The following is a 25,589-nucleotide window of genomic DNA, read 5'->3' as shown; positions in this document are numbered from 1 at the left end:
CTAAGGATTTTTTTAAGCAATAAAATATGAATATAGCACTCAAGTAATAATGTTTTCTAAAACAGAAAGTCCAAGATGCTCATATCATCTTCTCTCCTAGCTTCTTATTTGGTTCTATGCCCGCAACAACTTAATTCAATAGTTCAGTTTCCTCCTTTGCCATGAATAATAGTCCTGTCTTTAAAATATTCTTTCTCCTCCATCTGATACCTACAATAGGTGTGTTTCGCACAAAATTCAGTGTGACTTGACAGCACTGCTTTGAGGGAAGTCTTCCCTGGCTCTCACCGAATTTTATAAGCCGTTTCAGGGAGGTGGCCACACAGCCCCACCCCCAGAAGTGCTCACTTGGATTTCTTCCTCTCCCATCCAGGCTTCATAGAACCATCTCTTAGGACGGAACAGAGAGAGCCTGTAGGGGCTGAGGGCACTGAGGAACTCCATGCTTGCAACTCTGATGATGTGAAGGGGAGCTGCTTGTCTGTGGGCCAGGATGTTTTGGGGTTTAGCCACTCACTAGGAATATTCCAGAGAGAGAAGCGCGGTCTCTGTATGCATGGTTTCTCAAAATGCCAGGCCACAAGGTTTGGAGCTGGTACAACATCATGACTAAAACATCATCCATGACTTGGAAAAGTTCTCCTCTGCCAATGTGGGAATGATTATGGAGCAAGTGGGCCAACCACAGACTTGACCCTAGCACAGAAAGGCTCTAACCCAAGGCCCTGGTCCCAGCCGAGGCCCCGGCCAGCTACCTTGCTGAAGGCCGTTGGGTCAGTGAAAGCCGCCCTCTTTCCTAGAGCTCTCCCAGGGCTGACCATTTTCCCAATCTTGAAAGCATCATGTCAACAGCTGAAACACTATTCTTCACTGAACACACACATTTTTGAGATGGGGGAAAAGTTTCTAAAGCAACTTTTATTTACTTATCGGGATATCTGTTCCCATAGAGATGTATGGCTCACTATCTCCCTCATCCTTCTACGTTTTTAACGGAAATCATCAAGGATTAACTTGCTTTTGTGAGTTCTTACACAAAAGAACACTCCATTTAGAGTTCAAATGATTGAAGACAGTCTCCTTAAACTGGAAGGCATGGCTTTGATTTATATGTGAACTGTACCCCAGTAATCTTGATCACGGAATGTTGCAATGGAGGAACCGTTATCTGAAAGCAAACAATACTTACTCTCAATATTTATCACTTACATCTCACATGATGGGCGATACTCAGGAATATTTACTTAATGCAAAAATAATTGCTAGGTCACGAAGCTAGGAGAGGACAACAAAGGAAGAGAAATAATGGTCTACGCCTCAGAGAGTTTACAATTTAATGATGGAAACAATGTAGCACACATTTGCCTAAATCTCAGTGGGAGAGTCGTCTAAACATAGAAACCGCTAACAGTAAGAAGGCATTTCTCCTGAAAGCAGATGCCAAAACTCTTATAAAGAATCAAAGAACAACTTTAGAGCCATTTCGTTTCAGATGTCACCAGCTTCTTCAAATTTTAGTCTTAGAGAAACCCCACGAAACGTTTTTAACCGAAAAATAATGAATTATTAATTAGCCGTCAAAACCTACTCCAATAAAACCTGGTTTATGGAAGCAGACATCACCACGTGGTACTGGTTTTGGGGAGTATTCTCCAGCAAATTAATTCTCAACCAAGAAGGCGATCGTCTGCAAGTGCTCCACCGAAGCTGCTAGAAGGCTGTTTGGTCAAAGCATCCAATTTATGTTACCGGCGGATTCATGCTGCAAACAGAATCCAAAGTGTGGGAAATCATCGGGTGACCAAGGGCTCTGATGTCCTAACGAGCCTGCGACTCGACCCACGGGGAGGAGACTGCTCATCCGGTGCACAGAACAGATTCCACAGACTCCGGAGTTATGAAAATGTCTTCTAGCCCATTTGAAACTAAACAAAGAGAAACTTTGTCTCTACAAGACAAGCACGGATCTAGTTTTGATGTTGCATGTTGCGTTATTATTATTATTTTTTTAAATAGCTATTACCACTGTAGCAGCAGCTTAGCGACTCAGCGTCTGCAGTGTGAGCGGTTTTGATAAACAGCCTCTGCGGGCCACACAACGGGGATAATGTGTCCTTAAGTACCGCCAATGAGCTGCCATTCTGCACAGCCAATTACTTCTGTGCGTCTGTCACTCAAAGGAAAAATGACTGAGCCCATTAGATCAAACCTTTGTCACTGTTCCTAATGCACTCTTAGGCCTCATTAATCTCCGGGAGCAGCAACAGAGCTGCCGGGGTCTCATTGCCTCCCCCGACCAGGCCCACGTGAAGCCTCTCATCTCTCCCCCAAGTGTTCCGCGTTAATCAAGCTCTCCTTATTACCCCAGTCCCTGTCACGGCGGAGAGCGCGCTCCCTCTTAAATGCTCTCATTATGACCCATCTTTAGAGCCGGCTAAGTGGAAAAAAAAAAAGAGAGAGGGAGAGAGGGAGAGAGAGGATGGGAGAGAAAAAAGCAAGTCCGATCACATTAATATTCATGACACTAATTACTATTCTAGGTCACTGAATATTCATGCTATTAGTTGGGTTTTTTATGGGTTTGCTGGATGCCCTGATTACTGAAGTGTGGAGGGACACAGCATGGTTGAGACTTTCGATGTCCACAGCGGTTCAATACTCAAAACACATTGAGATCCCTGCCCCCACCCCTGGAAAATCAGCCTCAACCCTCCAGACGGCTTTCATATTTTGAAACCGCTGGGGGCCTGAGTGCGGGGGGGTGGGGGGGTAGAAGACGAGGCAGAAAGGTCTCCCCGTCACGCAGGTCTCAGCATCAATCTGGTTAGGATAAAAACACACCCACAGTTGCAAATACCCAACAAAGACACACTATAGGGATGAGAAGATAGCTGTCATCTGGGAAGCAAATGTCGCAACCAGGAGTTATGGCGAACACAGGAATAAAGAGAGGATGGACACACACAACTGGAGCAGAGCCCCCCATGCAGATCCAGGGAAGTCCTGAAGGGCATTTCTCTGGCTGCCCAGCTCTCTGCCATCATGGGGGCAGCTGTGGGTTGCGGGGCGTGGGTTTAGTTGATTCTGACCCACTATGTCTACTCAAAAGCTAAATAAACACTTCACGGCATTTACCAAAATTAATTCAAAAACATAATTTCTCAACCCTCTTCCTTTCTTTTCTTCACTAGTGATGAGCACGACTATGATGATGGATTCCTGATACAGTTCTGAAGAGTCACCCCGGGTCAGGCTCTGGAGAGGCATGCAGTGTGTTATCCTTACAAGGATGGGGGTAGGCACTGTTTTCCCATTTTCAAGATGAGGAAGCTGGGGTTTAGGTCCTAAGATGGGGAAGATGGGATTCAGTTTGGTGTTTCTGGCTCCAAAGCCCCTACTGTTGGCCATTATGTTTTCCTGCTGTCTACTGAAATGTCAAAATACCTGTCAGAGCCGAAACAATCCTATATTCTGTCATATATGAATATTATTCTACCAACCCAGCCAAAAACTCGTGTCAGAAAATATTTTTGGACATTTGACCCCCTTCCCTGGAAGCGTCCCTGAAATGACAGTTGGGCAGACTCTAAAATGTGGTTTCCGATGGGTTCCCACTAGAATGGCAATGTAGGTTCCATGCCGAAGGAACGCAAATGGTGGATACTGCCCTGGGCATCCTCAGCAAGTGACCTTGGAGGAAGGGGAAGATGTGATGGGGAAGGTGGAATTTAACCAGGTCTGAATAAAGAAATATCTTCTCGATTCTTCTCCTCCTTCTCCTTCTTCTTGCAGTAGATGCTTAAGTAATTTTTTCAGAAATCCATTGAGAGGGAAGTGTTCTATATCCCTGTATGTGACCTAAAAATGTCTTCACACTTGATTGATAATAGTTTGGCTCTACATAAGCTTCTAGAATCAAAACTATTTGTTCTTGTAACAAATATAAGGTGTTACTCTTGAGAAGGTCAAGGACTATCAGCATTTTCTTCCTTGATAGGTAACCTCAGTCTTCCCGTTATCTTGGATGCTTTTGGGGATTTGGCCGTGTTTACAGAGCTTCCTCTCCCATCCAGTTTGTTACTTGACTCTTCAGATGGGAAGACACTGGCATTTCCTTTGTCACCTCCAGCATATTTTCTTCTGTTATACTGCCAACAGTATCTTTAAGCCAAGTTCTTTATAGTATGTAATCCATCTACTGAAATTTTTAGTTTTGCAAACTTTCTCCTTAACTTCCAAGAACTCTTTCTCCCCAGGTTTTTCATGTCATCTTTTGTCTGTTTGTTTCATTTTGGAATACAAAAGCCAACCTCTTAAATCTTTCTGATGATCCTAGTTGTAATTTCCTCTTAAGTTCTCTTTCCCCAAATTATCACTCTCTTTCTTCCAAGATCAGTTGTCCTTTTGCTTATGTTGGTCTTTCACATTTTGACTGTTGGTGTCCACAAATGTCTTGGCTGCCCACTCATGTTTATGAGTAAGATCAGGGCTGAACAGACTCGGCAGCCCTGGGGCACGTGTGTGGCACATGCTAACTGGTGGGTTTGTCTTTGACCAACAATACAAGTTCATGGGCGGGCTGGCACACCTGCATTACGTCCCTCATGGTCAGAGCTGCCCTTCCTTGCCATTCATTTATGTTTCCCCGGGTCTATGCAGAGGTCTGAGTTTTCCAACCTGCTTCCTTCTCTTGCAAGCATGGGCACCCACATCAGGGTATCCTCCCCAGGCACGCCGCTCACTTTCCCAGTGGGGCTGGTGGTGGGGATGCCACTGGGCAACTCTTCCTGAACGTGTCCCTCAGCCTGCAGTGCCTGCATCCCACAGGTGCCCAATGGAGCTGGCAGCCACCCCATCTTCACGGCAGCTCTTCTGCTCTGGTTAACTCGCGAGCCCCCAGATGAGACCCAGGCTGGGTTATCAGTATGCAGGTATGCAGTGTCAGGCATGACAATGTGTTTCTCCTCCTCTTCCCCAAGTCCCTGGCGAAACTCGTTATTAAGAGCACCACATTTCTAGCATTTTAATGTTTGAAAGGTAGTCAGCATTCCAATACTGGCCAACCACTCCCTGATACTAGGAATAATGTAAGACCACCATCTCCTGCAAGTAGTTTTCTATCCAGTTGCCCCTTTTAGACCCTTTAGCAATGATCACCAGCTTCAGTGGTCTTGCTTGTGTGTTTATCTTCTGATTCTTCCACCCCCCATCGGAGTGTAAGCTCTTGGAGGGAGGGCCCCCTGAATCTCCAGAGCACTCCTCAGGGCTGGGCGTGCAGCAGACTCAATGATGATGGTAAGTGAATGGTACAGGAGGCAAAGCAATAAGGTGTCCAAATCATTAAACTGGTTGGGAGAAACCTAAAGTCAACATTGACACACAGTTAGGCATCATAATGTTTGAAACATGGAATGCATTATGACTGCACACTAGAAAACTAAGAGAAACATCTGGATAATTATTCCAACTCAGGAAGAGTTCAGCAAGATGGATGGATATAAAAAATACAAAAATTAGGATCTTTCTTATTTCTTACCAATTAGATGATAGAATAGACAACCCCTCGCCCCACCAAGTATCAGCTTCACACTTCACCAAAAATTATAAAGTAATAGAATGGATTACAGGACACACACAGGATCTAAATGGAAAAAAGTGTTAAAAGTTTACTGAGGGGTATATAATAAGTCTGAATAAACTGGGAAAGAATTGTGTTCTATGATAAACTCAACATAGTTAAGATGTCAGTTCCTCCACAATTAATTCATAGATTAACAGCAATGCCAGTTAGAGTCACAATGAGATTATTTTTAGGGGGGAAGAGAAAGGTTTCCAGTTATTCTGAAGTTTACTGGAAAAAATAAATGGTGGCAATAACCAAGAAACACTATAAAATAAAAGAGTAATATGAAACCATGTTATATGTTACATTACCAGATATAAATTGAGCCATGAATCTAAGACAATGAGGTAAATCTACACAACGTGGAGAAAGTAGGTCAATGGAATAAGTTTTCAAGCCCAGAAACATAGCTAATTTGATTAAATGAGTTAGTTGTGCAAGAAAGGTGACAAACAGAATCAACAGGAAAAGGAAATAACAAAGAGAGAAAGAACAATTAGCTATATATTTGAATAAGAAGTTTAACTAGATTTCCTATTATACATAATAGACCCAAACAAATTAAAGGTGGATTAGAGGTTAATTATAAAAAAGGGGAAAAGGAACAACAATAAAATTATAACTCTGAAATACATATATATGAATTATGATCTTATTTCAGGATTATTAAAGGCTTTCTAAATATCTAAAGTAGAAACTACAGAAGTACAAGTCTTATGATTTGATTACATACTAAAGAGGGGGAAACTGTATGTAAATAAGACTACAAAATTCAAAAAGCAAATAGTAAACTGGGGAAATAGCTGCAAAATATATTACAAAGTGTTGTTATCCTTAATATACGAAGAGTTCTTACACGTCAATAAGCAAAAGAGAAGCACCTAGTGCAACAAGGGACAAAGGATACATCTACACACTTACAACACAAGAACCACATAAACCCCATAAATATATGAGCTGTTCAACCTCACTACTAACTGAAGAAATCCAAATAAACAAAACACGAGGTATTTTTATTGCTTATAATATTAGCATAGATTCTAAAAATGTGTAGAGGTGAAATGAGCACTCACTTTATGGACGGAAGGGTATTTTATATAAAACCTTTCTAGAAATGAATTTGGAAATATGTACGGAGAATCTTGTAAGTGTTTATATCCATTGGCTGAGTCACTTTGCCTATGGACTTTTATGCTAAGACATTAGTAAGTTACACACAAAGATTTCAGTACAAGTGTGTATCAGGTCTATGTGAAGGGAAGGCACATAACATTGATCTAATTCATAACATGGAGACAGAAAACGAATAAAAAAGAAAAAAGCTAAAAAGAAACAAAAGACGCCCAGTTACTCCAGAGGTCTAAAACAAAATGGCAGAATTCAAATGAGTTGAGAATGAAAGATGAGGTTAAGTAGTGTGTTAAGTTCTTCGGCAAGTTAGCTCTAAAATAACTAATACCTATCTTTAGCTAAAAGTCCATCACTTAAAAGTAGCATCCATTTACTTGAAATTAAATTTGCTGGGTTGGAATTCTCCACGTGAGAGAGTTCTATGAACAACAGGGTAGAGCTCTGGGTGATGCCACCCAAGGACGTTGCCCACAGGCTTAGCTGAGGACACCATCCCTGGGCACTGCTGTGACCATGACGGACTTTCCACAGCACAGTGGTGCTGTGCTCCTGCGGACATCATATTCCCACTTCCGAGTCCCTACTTGTGACCCAAAGAAGATGAAACATCTACCAGGCTCCTTGAATGGGGATTTCCCCAGCTTAGGGTTGACAGGATGTGCTGTAATAAACCGACCATGGGTGTGACCATGGAAAAGGGATTTCAATCGTGACCCAAATCTTCCCATTCACCCAATAGCAAGAATCTTAAAGAGAAAGCAACTGGGCATTGAAAACTCAATCCCTAGCTGAGGCCCATGACATAACCTCCTCTGGGGATATGATAAAGTTCATGTGACATTTTGTATTTTCTATTTTTAATCAAACATTACATTTTCCCTAGGACAGTAAGTGGCAGTTAAGCCCCAAAGATGTCTCAAGATGACATTTCAAACTCCAAATCTTACATAGCCGACACGTCTTCAAATCATCAGGACTCTTCCCTCATCCTATGTGCCCGGCAAGTTCCCATCCTTTCTTCACACCCCACACAGGCATCCCTCAAGCCCTGAAGCCTTGCCCCACCTCCTGGGGTGAAGCCGAGCACATCACCCCTGGGCCTTCACACCTCCTATGAGCTGCTGCACTGCACTGGCTCATCTGCTCACCTTTCCCACCTCCCAGAGGGTGAGATTCCAGAGGATAGGGATTATGCCTCATTTTTCTGTACCCCCAGAGCTCAGGACAGTGACTGGCACACATTAGAAACTTCATACATGCTTGCTGACTTGAACAAATAAATGGACAGATGTGTCCAATGGTCAGAAGGGGAAGTGGACAGTTGGTTATAGGGTGACTGCCTCGCACAGGAGTTCCGGAGGTCAGAGGTTCTGGATCCACAGAATGCACAATTCCTGGCACAGAACAGGTGCTCAGCAAGGACTTTCTGAACAAATAAATAAATTAATGAAGACATTAGCTTTTCATTCAGTATAGAAACATAGTTTTCTTGGGCGCTTTTCTCTCTTCCCATCCCATGGAGTTAGCACACCATCTAGAAAAGGAGAACTCATGTACCACTTGGAAGGAAGGTCAGCAGGTCATGAGACCACATAAAGTAACCGTATCACCTTTCTAGAATGAACTAATGTCTCTGTTATCAGAAAGGCCAGTTTTATTTTGATTAGTCACAACAGCTGATGGTTGTATTGTGCTTCACGAGTTTCCACAGCACCTGCCGTCACACCTCTGTGATGGGGGCAGGGCCAGGCAAGATCAGCCTAATGCAAAACATGGTTCAGTTACCTGCTCAACACCATGCAGCACCGGGCAGTAGAACCCAGGCTGCTGGACCCCGAATTCTGTCCCCTTTTTCTTACCCTCCTTTTGCCAAACAATGTCATTCATGCCATGGAACTGTGGGGTCAGCATTATTCCTCTTTAAAAACATTTAACATTTCAGAAAGGAAAAAAGGCAGCATCTTTCAGAAGCAGAGACATATGCTAGGAATGACTGCAGAACAGAAATCTATTTTGAGAAGATCAGATGTAGGTTGGAGACAGGAAAGGAAACAACTGAAATCTGTGAAGGGATTTCATATGTTGGAGGAGTCTGAGTTTGTTGGTGGAAGACTTAAAGCGGTTCTTACCACCTTTTCTCTGATAAGCGATCATGGGAAGGTAAAAGCCACAGCACAGTTTGCCAAGACTCTTAAACAAAAACAAACCACGACACTCTGAATGGTTTGCATTGCACACCGAAGCCAGGAATTTCTCAACACATCTATTCCGAGAAAACACTAACTTTCTCTGATCCTGAGCGAAAACCAAATTCTCCCTTAAAAGAGGATAAAGAAAACCAAAATTGTGTGAAAGAATCACATAACAGTTACAAGAGAAAACTGAGAGAATCTGAACTTTTATACAGGCCCAGGGGTTTCCTTTAAATCTTGCTCCAAATGGCTTTTCCATTTTTCTACACACAGTCACTACAAATTAGTTAATACTAATCCTTGACACCTTAACAATGAATTCATGTTTTTTAGAAGGCCCTTAAACCTCCATCATTTGTAAAACGTGACTTTCAACCGCCCAGCCCTGGGAAAGCCTAGTGGTTTGTGCAGCTGTGACTCAAAGGGCCACAGTTTGCTTGTTGGCAGTCCAGGAACCCAAGGGTGTAGCGGAAACAATCATCCACAGAAGAGATGAGACTTGTAAACCTTAGTCTACAGCCTTAATGGTCAACATCTCCACTTAATCCAAAAACCTCGGCACTGTCCTCCAGCCAGGACCACCCATTGCTGCCATTGCGCTGGATTTCTTCAGCATGTCGGCTGTGAGCTTACCTGAATTTGGTGAGATGTGCAAGCTGCTCATGTCCTTGGACAGGCCGTTGGTTTTCGGGCTGGAGATGGGCGCGCAGGCCGATGTGGCTCGGGGCGGCCTCTTCCCTGGGACCTTCACAGTGGTTCTCAGGAGATCAATCTCTTTGCCGTGAACATTCTGCATGTAGTCCTGTTCAAAACGTTAAACATCCAAGAGAGATTCAAAGAAAGACCTTTACATCTAGGACAAGAGGCCCCGTCAGACATCCCGAGCTGTAATCCTATGACCCTTCCACGCTGGCAAGCACTGAAAGATACGGTTTTGATCTGTCTGGTACTGGTGGCATCATCATTACACTGATACCAGCTCTGCCTCTGTGTCCTGAACTAACCCCTGGAAATACAGGAGACACAGTCGATGCCTTCTACCCAGGAGGATGAGACACCAGTACGGATATGAAATCCTATTTTGTGAGCTGCTGCACATTAGATGGTACATTAGGAACCTGGGCTCTTCCTGTAAGTTTTGGGTAAAATTCCATGGAGTAGGAACTATTTTGTAATAACCTTTTTGTCTCCGAGAGCAATACCATTAGACATCTAGGTAAGACTGAAGTTGTCTGGTGGGAACTCAGGTGAAAACTCTAAGTAAGAGGTCAAGCACTTTGCTCAGGAAGATGTCTGAGGGGGTCAGTGGTACGGTGCTGAAAACACACGGAGGTCACAAGAGCTGGATGCTAAAAAAGGCGGCACATTATTTTTACTCAAGCATTATGTTTCTCCAAGTGATTCACTGTACTCAGAAAAAGTATCTTGCTTTTGTCTACACTTTGGAGGTCAATGACTAGCAGTTATCACGGAACTACAGGGAAGTCTAGGTACACAGGGAATTCTTTGTGCCGTCACCTAATTCAATACGGAGGAAAACAATACTTAAGAATCGGCTGTTGGGTGGGGAAAGAGAAGACAACTGAGAGCCAGAGTGAGGGGCCTCTTGACAAATTAGAGGAGTTATTGACCCTTTCATACATTTTGGGGGGGCAATGAACCCCCCTGTCTCTGCAGATATATCATTAAACCAACATCACACATGAAGAAAGGATACAATCTAAATCACTCTTGGGTAAATAGTATTTCAAGTGTTTTAAGACTAACCAGGAAATGAAATAAACAGATTCCTTCCTTGGCAGAATCTTGGTGGATTCCTTTTAGGATATAAAGGGAAAAGACCAATAAATTTGTATTGATTATAAACAATAAGGTTCACGTCAATCTAATTTTAGAAGAACTGCCAAACAATCCGGTGTGCGACTGCAAGCGACCCAGGGAGTTTGGAGAAGCGAGCTGTTTCCTTATAATTGCCGATCAACAGAGTCAACAGATACAGAGAGAGAACTAGATGAAGGTCTACCGGCAAAGTGCACGGGTCAGAGGCCTCAGCCTGCAGGACGAGGAAAGTCAGTCCAGGTGAACGGCAGAAGCTTCAGAGGGCACAGAAGGTGCTAGGGAAGCCAAGAGAAGGACTCCAGTGGCTTCTTTTAATTGCAAGGCAATGTCCATACTCCATAAGGTGAAGGGGTTGAGAAGCAGTCACTGGTTTAACCACAAGTAGGAAGTTTGCTGACAGAAGTTATGGCACAAAAAGGAACTCAAAGTACTAGATTCCAACACAGGGGGAAGAACCCGCATATGGGTCGCTGGGACCGTACGAGACAGAGAGAACATCTGTAGGAGGGAGGGCCAGCTCTGAGTGTCAGACCTCACCTGAAACCCAAGCAGTTGGACTCGTGGCCGCATGGGAGCCACCCCAGACTCAGGAAAGGGAGTGGGCGAATTCTCAACACAGGAGGAAGGGCTGGAAGAGAAACTCCATAACGTGAACGGGGGCCTTGTGATGGAGATTACAGAACCCTGGAAGGTTCACCAAGCACCAGCCCAGGAGATGATGACGCAGCATCCAGGGTGACTTCCTAAGGACAGACCTCAAATGGCCAATTCTTAGTGCAGAGCTCAAGGTCAAAAAGCTGAGGCTAGAATCAGGAGGAACATGGGACTGAAGACAAACAAAGGATCAGAAGCTGCACCAAGTAGGGGCAAATTCAGATCAGCTCCTCCAGGGAGGGGCGAGGCTGGGCCTTCCTCAGCAATGACAAACCATCCGGAGAGAAGCATCTGCACCGGCACGTATGCTGTCAGCCGGGGAAGCCAGGAGCAGAGGTGCTGATGCACCCTGGGCTGCCCAGCTGTGCATTTAATCTCCCAGGGCAGCTTAGGGAGGGACATCTGCCGGGGTCGGCCACGGGCATCTAGGAGGAGGGTCATCACAGGTTTGGAGAAGGGGTGGGCTGTGTCTAGCTGGGAACAGACTAAAGACTCCACTTGAAAGGCAAGATGCTTCGACTACCCCTCCCCCCCGCCCCCTGCCGCAAATATAATCTACTATGAAAAAAGTTGTGGTTTTGAAAGGATGAGGACAAAGGATGGAAAGAAAGTTATTATCATTAAATTAGGCTAAAGGATAAAGCGGACTGAAAGAAATGTAGAAGCCTCATGACCAAGCTCACCACGAGGATGGCCGACAAAAAGCACACGGAAGAAGGAAGTGGCCTTTGGTCAGTACAGGGCCAAGGGTCAAGGTTATTTAAAAAAAAAGGTTGTTCTTAAGCATCTTTCATTTACTTCCATTAACATTTACTCCAAACAGGCAAACCCAAGTCCCAAAACCAAAGTTAATGCTTGTAAATAATGAATTCCTTCTTGCATAGTTACTCCTTTAAAAATATCAACTTGCTACAACTTTTTTCTTTAATGCCAATTCTTAACAAATTAAAATACAATAACAGGAGTGTAATTGAGCATTTATGGCTTATGGGCTCTAAAATGAGGCTAATCAGAGAGTGACTAAGCCTCAGCGTGGTCTCTTTTTTAATAGGCATGTTTTAACATACAATAACCAGGATATTTTATTTAAAATTATTATAGAAATGTACCAAGTGTTGGCGCTCTGGATTTGAACGCGGCGACAGAACCCATTTATCTTTGGCTCAGCATGGGCTGGGGGATCTGTTTTCCTGCCTGAGTTAGGCATTGAACGTGCAGAAGAACCAGTTCTTAAGAAAATCAGAATAGAAGTCTGGCAATTCACTAAAATTTATAAAAATGTGACAAGACCCATTTCCTAATCCATAAAAGTCTTTCAGAAACAGGTGGATATGTGAGCCTGAGGCTTCTAGCTTCTCCCAAGAGAAACAACACTGAGTTTTCCGTTTTTGAAAGAACTACCCTTTTCATCTCTCCCCAGCTTGGTACTTGAGGAATTAAAGCTACAACCACCAAACAATGTCGCCTCCTCAGAAGTGGGACGCGCAGCCTGATGGTCCGAGGTAGGGACCGTGCAGGGGGAAATAAAGCCAGCGAGCTTGATTTTGATATGCAAACGTTACAGATACAACCCCTCTCCGTGTTCCTTGCAGAAAATGCTGATCGAGGATAAAAGGGGAAAAAACCCTTTAACAAGGCATGAGGGTAATTCAAAGCCAAGTACTTTTAAACAGCACTTAACAAGTCCCCGGGGCCCACTCAAGAGCCAGGCCCCCCAGAGGTGCTATCTCCTGCCCCTCAACAGCTTGAAAAAGTAGTAATTGCAAACCTATTTGCATTTTTCTTCTCAAGTTGTCCATGCTCACCTCGTGGATTATTTTTTGCAGGCAGGCGCCGGAGCAGAGGGACCCGTCCCCGACCGCGTGGATGAAGCTCCAGGACCCAGCACAGCGTCCCCCTGCCACCCCGCTCCGGCACCTTTGCCATCCCTTGTTTTTTACATTTTCCTCCTAATTATGTTGCATCTATTGCCGTACACTTAATTAGCTGCATTAATGTGATTTCTTTTCACATAGTCAAGCAATTAAGAGCTATGATTGAGTTTCATTCAATTAGCCTCAACAAACATGCTAATTGATGTCCCAGATGCAAATGAGGTGCAGTGAGAGGAACCTGCTAGCAATGGAGAGCCGTGTCAGGGACCCACAGCTTTCAGCTTGCTGACAGAAGCACAGCTCAGTGTGGCTCCCACCTTCGGCGGGGCTGCCTTGGGAGAGGGCGTGGGGTCCTGAGTGCCTCGGTGGGTGTAACCAGATCTCTCCGGATTCGAGAATTAACGGGTTGGCTGCTGTCACGCTGTTGTCCTAAAATCTCACAGTTACCCATTACCAGGACTGGGAGGTCATCACTGGAAGGCACTCAGCTCCGGCAATTAGAGTGGTACCAAGTCCTCATCAAGATACCACACGAAGCTCCTAAAAACACCCCACCCGAGTTCTCCCCAGACGGCCAAGGGAACGACGTGTGGGGCTCGTCTTGCCCATCCCAGAGCCCTCTGTGTGCGTGACGGCCTACAGTTCTCAGTAAATGGTGAGTTCATCTTAGTCAGCTCTGGGGCATTGGCACTTGAAGTTAAGCTCAAAATACAGCAATCCATCAATAGTCCCTAAAAATACTCTTACTATATTGATTCTCACTGCCTCCCATCCCTTTGTTACCTTTGGCTGTCTGGTGAAAGATGGTTTGCTTCGTGTGTTCACAGGGTACCAAAAAGCAGTTAACGAGATCTTAAAGCTAAACCCAAACGCATCAATGATGTGACTGGCATCTCAAGATTAGATCATCAGCATAAAACACACAGCTTTGAAATGCAATCAACATTGCTCCAGTTTTAACATATACTTTTTAAAGGTATAAAGATCCTTCATTCCCATAATTAAATGATGGAAAAGTTACAGAAATCTTTGTTCCAATTAGGTTTTCTCAATAAGCTCTGGTTTCTAACTGTACATAAATGTTGAGAAATTCATTATTTGCTATTACTATCTAATATTTTGTCTAAGTGAGGTAACTCTTAGGACATACTGATGCTTGCCTTGGTCTTTTTGCCACGGCTAATCTAGTCACGTGTTTTCTCTTTGCATAACCTAAGTTCAGCAGTCCTCAAAGTGTGGCCCTCAACCCCCTATCAGGGGCTTCATGAGTTCGACACTATTTTCAAAACAACCCCAAGACATAGTTTGCTTTTTCCCTCTGTTGAAATTTGCTTCGATGGTGCAAAAGCGATGTGGGTAATAAATATCACTGACTCCTCAGCACGAATAAGGCAATGGTAACCACGTTGTACTTTGTACCCTGTCAGTATTTTACTGATTGTCACGCTCTCTAAATACAAACCAAAAAAAACAAAAAAGTTTCACCTAAGGATGTTTTCTTTTTTTTTTTGTATTTCCTTTGATTTTATTGGTCTGAACTCATTTTACATTAACACTTCAACATTTTAATTTCCCGTAACTGTAAAGAAGAAAATAGAGGAACTTAAGAGAATACCGAACCAGAGTTGGTGTTATAAGAACACTCACATATCTTGCTAACAGAAGGATATTCACTGTTAAATCAAGAGCCTGAAAAAATGGCCACATTTTTCCCCCAGGAATTTCCCTTCTAGGTAATAATTCTAAGGTTCAAAGATACGACAAAATTGAGTTCAAGAATTTTCACTGAAGTTAGATAATGGTAAGGATAAGCAAGCACCTAAATGCCCATTGCAAATATTTTGAATTACGTGATAATTTATTTATTTTTATTATTATTATTTTTTCTGGTACGCGGGCCTCTCACTGTTGTGGCCTCTCCCTTTGCGGAGCACAGGCTCTGGACGTGCAGGCTCAGCGGCCATGGCTCACGGGCCCAGCCGCTCCGCGGCATGTGGGATCTTCCCGGACCGGGGCACGAACCAGCATCCCCTGCATCGGCAGGCGGACTCTCAACCACTGCGCCACCAGGGAAGCCCTGAATTATGTGATAATTTACAGCCATTCAAAATCATATTTTGAAGAATACTGGCTAACTTTAGATAACAAAGTATGTTCTTAATAAACCAAGAAAAAAAAAAACACAAAAAACCTACTGATTAAAAGAATTCTAACCTTTGAGCTTTTAAATTTCCCAGGTGATGCCGCGGCAAGTGTACTTAAGTGTTTGTGCTGCGCCGCGAGGGCTGACCACCCTACACAGGAAAGCTCTTCCCTGAGTGTTTCATTCACAAGCTGAATTCGTCCCTTGTTTGCTGGGACAACACTTCAACTTGAAAGAATGACTATGTCAGACATTAACTATGGTTACTCGGTCTTGGGTATGTGGTAGATATTTTCTTGAAAAAGAACAAGTACTTTTCTCGTGTTGGTACTGCAAGGAAAGCGGCTGACAGTATTTGTGGCCAGTGAGAGAATCTGAGCTTTCCAGCAACAATGAGAATTTCGAAAACTTGTGTCTCTCACCATGACACCTTCCAAATACCTGGAGACTTTTCTGACAAGACTGGTGGTGATATTAATGAATGTGATTTTGGGGTATTACTTGATGAAAAGTATCACCATTTGGAAATCTGCATACCTCAGTTAAACAAGCTTTTTGAAATGACTGACACATGGTGTGTCACATGCATGGATACAAGATCATTCAAAGTGCAAGACAGGTCATTGGATGTAATGTAGCAGAGAAGGAAAATTTCACTGAATTCCTAAGCTTTAATGAACTGTCACATGTCAAGTTTTAGTGTAGTATCCAAGGAGAACATGCATGACCTGAATGATCTGAAATGGCTATTAAAATACTCCTCAACCCTCCTCCACTGTTGGTGGAAATGTAACCTGGTGCTACCACTATGGTAAACAGTTCGGAGCTTCCTCCAAAAACTAAAAATAGAGTTGCCACATGATCCAACAATCCCACTCCTGGGCATATATCCAGAAAAGACAAAAACTCTAATCCAAAAAGATACATGCACCCCAATGTTCACTGCAGCACTGTTTACAATAGCCAAGACACAGAAGCAACCTAAATGTCCATCGACAGGTGAATGGATAAAGAAGATGTGGTACATGTATACAATGGAATACTACTCAGCCATTAAAAAGAATGAAATAATGCCATTTGTAGCCACACGGATGGACCGAGAGATTATCATGCTAAGTGAAGTAAGTCAGACAGAGAAAGACAAATACCATATGATATCACTTATATGTGGAATCTAAACTATGACACAAATGAACTTATCTACAAAACAGAAACAGACTCACAGACATAGAGAACAGACTTGTGGCTGCCAAGGGGGAGGGATGGATTGGGAGTTTGGGGTTAGCAGATGCAAACCATTATATATAGGATGGATAAACAGCAAGGTCATACTGTACAGCAAAGGGAACTATATTCAATATCCTATAATAAACCATAAGGGAAAAGAATATGAAAAAGAATGTATATGTATGTATAACTGAATCACTTTGCTGCACAGCAGAAAGTAACATAACATTGCAAATCAGCTATACCTCAAAAAAATAAATTTTCAGAAAAGCACACTTAAAATAAAAAATACTCCTTCCTCTTCCAACTAAATATCTCTGTGAGAGCCCCTTCACATACTTTAACCAAAATGACATGTCTCAACAGACTGAAGGCAGAAGCAGAAATGATGGTCTAACTTTCTGAACTGAAATCAAAGAGCTTTGAAAAAATGGAGAACAATGCTACCCTGCTTATGATTTCCTTTTGTTTTGGAAAGTATCTTTTTCATTAAAAAAATGTTATTTATGGAATAATATGTAATGGACAGGTTATTATTTTAAATGAACTATATGAATATTAAACGCTTTCTCAGTCATTTCTCAGTCATTTCTCCCATGATAAACATCAATAGACATAATCCACAGAAACAAAAGCTCTTTCAGATTCTTCAGTTTTTAGGAAGGTAAAAGGGCCCTAAGGCCAAAAGGTTTGACACCCACTAGTCTAGCTTGATGTTCACAAAACAGCCAAGGGCTCTGTGTGTGTGATTTTATGCACACAGCTGGGGGAGGAGCATTGCAGCCTGAGCTGTGCAGATATTACAAATGGTCTGCAGATATGTCTGTCTTCTCCTGGAGGAGAGGAAGAACTCAGTCTTCCCTATTTTCACTCCACTTCATGAATGTGTCCAGGTTCAAGAGGAACAGTAGTTTATATAAATTCTGTTTTTTAAAACCCTTACTTCTGGGATCAAAAAAAAGATGTAAGAGAAGCCATTGTCAGATGCACTGCTATTCCCAAACTCCACTTAATACTATTTTCAAAGGAAACTCATCTATAAAGACATACATAGTACCATCCCTTCAAAGAGACCAAGCAAACGCTTAAGTCCGACATGGATGAATAATAAACAATAGCCTCATATATAGTCACAGGCACAGAGGAAAGTTAATACCCTAAAAACACTATGAAAATAGTATCGTAAAACTATGCGAAATCTCCCGGCCACATCCTTTCAGATCACATCCCTCAAAGAAGACAATTTCTCCTTCTCTCCAAAGGATCACAGTTACAATAGCAAAGGGAGCAGGCAGCTTCAAAGAGAAAAACCTTATGAGAATCAGTCTGCTTTCCCAAAGACAGCCAACAGAATCCCACTTATGAGAATCAGTCTGCTTTCCCAAAGACAGCCAACAGAATTCCACTGTTTCACTTCTGGAGCTGCTTCGGAAAGACCACTTGACCACCGCAGGAAGAAGATACCTGGCAAATTGGATGTCAAATGGCGTCTGAGGCAAAGGCAACGCTTAGGACACCTGATTCTGAACCAAGGCTTTACTGGGCCTGGGTAACTACCTAAGAGGTGGTAACGGAAAAGGTTGGTGAAGCGTCGTGAGGGATCCGTGGTGGCACCCTTCGCTTCCACAGGGAGCTCAACACCACTGAAGCAGGGCAAACCTCTCCGGTGCATGTGCTCAAAGCGCTGGCATCCAACACATGTGGGCTCAAGCCCAACATTAGCCCAGGGGGAACAGGTTAATATAATATATATCAAAATAGCAGGGAATTCTACGTTGAATTATGAATATACCTTTGCTTCTTGACTGCATCTGCCTTGACTGACCCAGTATATTGAGCTTCACACTGCAAGAAAGATTTTTCTCATTTTAGGTTAAATTGAACATTACCCAGTTGTAGCCCATGCGTGCTCAGACCTAGCCTATACAACAGCAGTGTGTTGGATATGCAGGCAGGTCTCTCCCAGAGGCAAGCATGAGTGAGAGTTCACAGCAATAAATGACAAGGAGCCAGCCCCATTCCCTGGCTCCACGACTCTTTTAATAATTAAATATGGCTTGAAACAACTGGACCAGTAGTTGGATCCTGGAAATTCTGAGTTATGTAGGAATGTTCACCATAATGATAATTAGCTCTATCTGAACCACTTTAAAACTTCAGATTTCTTGGGATGAATTTGCTAGAACATGAAGCACTTAAAGAAACAGATTTTTTTTTTTTTTGTGGTACGCGGGTCTCTCACTGTTGTGGCGATTTTTAAAACATTTTAAAAAAACGTTTATTTGTATATTTATTTAGTATCTGTGAGCTCTGTGAGGGCAGGGACAGTATCCCCAGCACCAAGCAAGTGTCTGACGCAAGACAGACACACAGTGACTTCTTACTGAAGAAATGAAGAAGTAGGATTTACACACTCGGGAAAGCAACTCAGACACTGCAAAGGAACGGGAAGGAGTAAAAGCATAGGGACACCACTTAAAGGAGTGCCTGAAGGAAGGGATGGCGACAAGAGATTTCCTAGCGGGAAGAAACAGATTTTTAAGACAGAAGAAGAGCACACACGTCTGTCTTCAGAGGACACTAATGATCGCTAAGCCTTTTCTTCTACCATTTGGCCCAACGCAGGACAGGAAGATTCCCACTTCAGTTTTTGCCCATCACAAAATTTAAGTACTTCTTCTAATTTCAAAACTTTCACTAGGCCTGTCTGGAAGTCTCATTATTTATTTTTTTCCTGATGCATTGCTTTTTTAGGAGAGATTCTGTTTTCCTAACGCTACTTACTGCCCGCCAAGGCGGTTCACAGTAGTATGATCAGATTCATTTCAAATGAATAGCAGTCAGGTCACTGATTAACATAGTTTTCTGGTTTCCTAAACCAAGGACGGATGTCCACAGAAAACAAAGTTAGCCTCCTCCGGGCCAGAGGATGGCCTCAGAGCGAGAGTGCCTGGGAGCCTCTGCCTGTCAGGAGTTGTGGGCTTGGGCCACGCTATTTAACCAGTCTGGGTCCCGATTTCCACATCTTGAAAAATAAGGGTGTTAATAGTTCTTGCCTCACGAGATTGTTGTCCCGATTCACTGAGACAATATACAAAGAGCTTGAAAGAATGCCAAAGCCCTTTAGAAATGCTGGCTCTACTGCTCTTGTCCAATAAAAATACTGAAATACTTGCCCTCTGATTTTATGTGGGCATTTCCCGAAGTGCGGGCAGCATCCCCACTGGGGGTGGCCATTCCGACAGGATGAGCCACGGGGGTGACCTGCAACGCTAGTTTTCACTTCACAGCATAGAAAAAACTGTCCTCTGCAAACGCGTGACGTTTTCTACATTTTCCTTCTTCTTTTTCTCCCTCCTTTTTCTTTTCTTTTCTTTTTTTTTTGGTGGGGGAGGCATGTACAGGGTAGTCAGACATTTTTATTGCAAAATGCCGTCTGGAAAAGATGCAAAACAAAATTGCTAACATGCAAGGGAGAAAAATAAGGGAGAAAAACAAAAGGCCCCCTTCCCTTTGCTTATTGAGTTCAAAGGCATAACAGGCAAGCACCCTGCAGCAAATGGGAAGCTACACTAATTTTAAAGCCATAAAACGCTATCAAGTTCCCTGCGGGGCAGGACTACACTGAAGCTCGTGGCACCTAAATAAGATATGGTTCATTTACTTCGCAGCTTAGCCTAATGTAATCATCAGCGGAGTTTTAGCCTAGAGTTGTAACAGGCAAACAGCCGCTGCGGCAGAGGCGGTACTCCCAGCCATCGGCGGGGCCGTGGCTAGACGGCTGTTGATTAGAAGATTTTTCAGTTTTGACAAGCACTTAATGAACATCAATCGCACCTTGACTGGTTTCCATCTGGGGCCACAGGCACACCTGAGAAGAAGCAGGTCTCTCCGTCTCCGCCTCTCCTTCCTTCCCAACACTGTAGCAACCAGCCGGCAACCAGGTTAGAACCGGAGAAGCACATACTTACAAAGTCGAATAATGAAATTCCATTTCTTGGCAGCAGGGAAAAAGAATATTCCCGCACTGTCCCCCACGTCCGATCTCTCCCACTGAGAGTTCTCCGGAGCGACTTGCCGTCAGTGAAGAAAATGGACGGGTTTGATTTATTTACCTTTCGCAAGAATTTCCGGCCATAATTAGTAACCCTCCAAAGGCCCGAAATGGAAAACCAAGTGATACAGCTTGGGTACAAGGATGAAGCATCATGCTGCGTACTGATAAGACGATATTCCAAGGACTCCTCTGGAAGCTTTACTCAGATCCACAAGCTACACGGTTAACTCTGTACAGTTATAAAAACATATATATACTTTTTGCAGAAGAATTTTTCAATGTAGAAAAATTTTTAAGTTAGGTAGGGTCTAGGCTACCTGGTGGTTTAATTTCTATACAGATAGGAAGACTTTATTTGTCTGATCTCACCCTACTTATGGTCACTCTGTTCTCAACATCAAGACGTGTACTACGGTGAGCCTGCATTTTGGCCATTTTAACCATCAATCTAAACACTTTCAAAGCCCAAGGGCTACATAAAATAAACAAGGAATTCCTCAGGGCAGAAATAAGAGTTTGATAAAGATTCTAACATTTTTGTGTATGTGTAATAGGTATGAGTTTTTCAGTAGTCATCTTTTTCTAACAAAATTTGTAGCTAGGGGCTTCCCTGGTGGTGCAGTGGTTGAGAGTCCGCCTGCCGATGCAGGGGACACGGGTTTGTGCCCTGGTCCGGGAAGATCCCACATGCCACGGAGCGGCTGGGCCCGTGAGCCATGGCCGCTGAGCCTGCGCGTCTGGAGCCTGTGCTCCGCAACGGGAGAGGCCACAGCAGTAAGAGGCCCGCGTACTGCAAAAAAAAAACAAAACAAAAAAAAACCCAACAAAAAACAAACAAACAAAAAAACCTTGTAGCTATTCCCTGAAAATATTTATACTACTGTGGCAGTATCATTCCATGGGTTTGAAATCATTGATATACGGGAGAAATAATTTATCATACTATCTGAAACTTGCTGGATGAATGCCAAAAATATTTCCCAGGTCACCTAAAGAGCAGAGAGGGACAGCCTCCCTCACCTTCGGAGGGCACTTGGCAAACACAGAGAGAGCCCATGGCCCATGTGGGCAGGGCTGGGTGGGCGTTTGCATGTTCATGACTGAGCCTAGCGAATTTCTCTGTGCTATTTCTCATCCAGGGCCCTCATTAATGCTGGGCATCTTTAAGTTCAGCCATTCTCAGTAGTTCTCCCACACTGTAGTTTTTACGTTAAAACCTCAAGCTCCAGAGAGGTGTTTGTACACCTATGCTCACAGCAGCATCATTCACAATGGTTAAGAGGAGGAAACAGCCCAAGTGTCCATCCAACAAATGGATACACAGAATGCGGTATGTATACCTGGAACTAGTGCCAGGACCCCGACGGACACCAAAATCCGCAGATGCTCAAGTCCCTTACATAGGGTGGCACAGTACGTGCATATAACCTACACATATCCTCCTGTGCACTTTGAATCAGCTCTAGATTGCTCATAATGCCCAATACGATGTAAGTGCTATATAAACAGCTGCTGGCATGCGAGAAATTCCAATTTTGTTTTCTGGAACTCTCTGGAATTTTTTTCCCGAATGTTTTCGATCTGCAGTTGGTTGAATCCCTGGACTGTATACATCCAATGGTATTGTATGTATATACAATGGAATATTATTCAGCCTTAAAAAGGGAGGAAATGCTACAACACAGATGAACCTTCAAGACAGGAAGCTAAGTGAAATAAGCCAATCACAAAAAGATAAACACTACACGGTTCCACTCCTGTGAGGTACTCAGGAGTCAAATTCATAGAAACAGAAGGTAGAAGGGTGGCTGGAGGAGGGGCAATTCAGAGTCAGTGTTTAATGGGGACAGAACCTCAGTTTTGCAAAATGAAAAAGTATCGGAAACGGACGGTGGTGATGGTTGCACAACACTGTGAATGGCCTCATTACTCCTCAACTATCTGCTTAAAAATGGTGAAGATGGCAAATTTTATGTGATGTGTGTTTTACTACAAAGAGAGCAAAACAAAACCAAAAAACATCTCAAACTCCTGTCCAACCTTGGTGACCTGCTCTTCATTCTGCAGAAATGGAGCCTGGAAGGGACTGTGACACTTTCCTGTGGCTTAAAAACATCACATGGCGGCTTCCCTTCCTACAGTTTCAGAACTGCAGGCCTACAGGTGTGAGGACAGGCCACGCGTTCGGCTAATCGTGCCATCATTCTTTCACTCCTTCGACAAAACAGCACTGGCTCAATGTGAAGGCAACGCTGGCAACAGGATCCAGAATGTCTCCGGCTCCGAGGAGCGCCCAGTTTTGGGGGAGAATCGGGGCCATGAAATAAGGCAAGAGAACAGGGAAATGAGCCAGAGGGTAAGGTGCGGGCACACAGCAGCGGTGCCCACACAGGCCTGCCTAGCAGGGGAGGAGGCTTCCGGGAGGAAGTGACATGTAAGACACCACCAGGAGGGGGCAGGAAAGAACATTGCTGGTGGCAGCGACGGCATCTGTTAGGACCTGGAGCCCCCAGAACACGGCCAGTGCCAGGAACTAAAAGAAAACCAGAGCTGTGGAGGAGGGATGGCGGGAGACTGAGGAAGCAGGTGAGGCCCGGAGGGGCCTGCTAGGGAGCAAGGACGCCGTCTGAAGTGAAGCGGGAATCCTCTCGGCACGGAACGTCTAAAAGAAACAAATGCAGGGACGGAAATCAACGTGTGACGTGAATTACAAGTGAGGGATCATGGGAAGACCTGCTCTTCTCCGCACTGTGCAGACAGGTTTTGGGAAACGCGATGGGCAGGTACCACTCTAGGAGAACCGAGCAGACGTGCAGTTCTGAAAGTTCAGGACAGGTAGGGGTTGGGAAGTCGTCTCTCTAGCTGTGACCTCTGAGGTCTTCCTGATGAATTCCCAGGGACTACGGTGGAGAAAGAGAGGCCAGCAGAGCAATCACCTTGAAAGGGGCCTCCTGATTCCAGGGAGCCGCCCAGTCCCAGGGCTCCACAGGGGCACCTCCAGGCCGCCACGGCGGGGATGGGGCCATGCCAGGAGCTGAAACCACAAATAAGGGGGCCCGGTCCATGGCTGCTTCTGTCCACCTGCAACCAGAAGGTAGCGACTCGGGGCGGGGGAGGGGGAAGCTGACGAAACGCCTTGGAAATCAAGGAAGGAAGGAACTATAAGACGGAAGGAGGTAATGAAGTTTGGGAGGCCAGAGATGCAACACACCTTGATCGCATTCTGTAGATAAAACACACTGCATGAAGTTCCGCCCAGAGCCATGTGTGTATAAACATAAGAGCCTATGCTCCTACGTTGACTAGAGAGGGGTGTATTTAAGAACACACTCTCCCATCAAGCGCCTGCTATAAGCTGCCTCGGTTCCTGCCCTGGAAAAGGCAGAGCATTCAGTACGCCTGGAGGTGGACAAATCAACACCTCCAGATCCTTGAGGTGATTCCCACAACACTGGCTTGAAAGGCCAGGTCTGCCCTGAAACGGATCCGTTTGGATAAAGGGCCTGTGGTTGCTTCTGGGGAAGCAGAGAACGCTGGAGACTGAAGGACGTGAGCCTCTGTCCCATCCTCGACAAAGCCCCGCACACAGGGCTTATCCCTTCAGGCCCAGAAGCAGGAGACACACTTGGGATCTTCGGTACTTCTCAGAGCTGTCTCCTGCCATCTGAGAAACTCTTGCAGAAACACCTGTTGCGGTCCAATGTACTTGTCGCGGCCCGATGTACCGCTTACAAACCCTTTCCCACTTGTCTAAACAGGCAGTGAGACGAGAGAACAGAAGTGCTCATCTGTTGCCATACAGCTCCAGACCTTTGCTCCCTGATACCTACGTATTTTCCTAACCTCCTTTACCTGGATTGTTCTGGGTTCCAACACTCTTCTAAGATTTTATGGCATCCGTATCATGCCATTTGTGTGTGTGTTCTCTTCCGACCCCGACGTAAGCTAATCTATTCTTAGGGAGGTCTAGCTGTGCAATGTGGGTGGCTTTCTCCGTCTCAGTCTCACCAGAATTTTTAAAGCAGAGCCAGGATCACCAAGGACAGGTTTGGAGCCCAGGGCCCTAGGAGCACAGACTTGACATGAAGCTACTGAGCAGCCATGCTCCCTGCCACGTGGCCCCTACGTACGGGACTGTGTGCTGAGCCCACGCTAGCCCTGGGCAGACGGGGGACTGGGCACAGTCCTTGCCCTCGGTGAGGCTACACTAGCGAAGCGGTACAGACGTGAGAGGCGCCAGGACAGGTGGGCAGCCTGGGAACCAGGTGTACCTCCAGCGGACAAAGGGCATGAAGGTCCACCTGCATGACGAGCATCAGACCAGAAACACAAGAAGCCAGACTGGAGAGGAACGTTCAGACCGAGGACGGCTTCCGGCACTGCGGCTCCTACAGGGGTAGCAAGATCCCGTAATCATTCATCACAGAATGATGCAGGTCGACTGCCGCGGTGTGACACAGCCAGGACACGCCAGACAGCATCTTCTCAGAAAGAAAGGGAGGCCTGACTTCTCTCTCAGGGTTATCAGTCATTCCATGACTCAAAGCTTCTACATCCGGAAATCTGGGCTTGGAATCTGTCTGTCTAGCCCTGTAGCCTGGCTTCTGCAATGTTCTGGGGAAAACAAGGGAGAGGTTTTCCGAGTGTAACTCAATTCACCGCCTCAAGAGATAGGGGTCTCCCTTCATGGGTGTGCAGCGGGCTGAAGGGACAGATTCTTAGTGAATCCTCAATCCTCAAGTAAAACGTCCCCATTTTATGTGAGGATTGTGTTATTTTATTTTTTACTTTTTTTACTTTTGGCCGCACCTTGCAGCTTGTGGGATCCTAGTTCCCTGACCAGGGATTG

General features: G+C 44.5%; 1 protein-coding gene across 14 annotated transcripts in view; it reads right to left on the bottom strand.

Annotated features, from left to right (window-relative positions):
• The window catches only part of AGAP1 (ArfGAP with GTPase domain, ankyrin repeat and PH domain 1), a 550,828-nt gene that overhangs the window by 165,962 nt on the left and 359,277 nt on the right, over positions 1–25,589 (bottom strand). For all 14 annotated transcript variants that reach the window (XM_033424652.2, XM_033424661.2, XM_012533195.3 and 11 more), the window contains one exon: positions 9,580–9,748. In XM_033424652.2, the coding sequence (XP_033280543.1) occupies positions 9,580–9,748 (169 nt within the window). The remainder of the gene's footprint in view (positions 1–9,579; positions 9,749–25,589) is intronic.

This window comes from Orcinus orca, chromosome 7, assembly GCF_937001465.1.
Source record: "Orcinus orca chromosome 7, mOrcOrc1.1, whole genome shotgun sequence".
Taxonomy (NCBI): domain Eukaryota; kingdom Metazoa; phylum Chordata; class Mammalia; order Artiodactyla; family Delphinidae; genus Orcinus; species Orcinus orca.
Note: the sequence above shows the minus strand (reverse complement) of the source record. Positions and strands in the feature narration are given on the sequence as shown.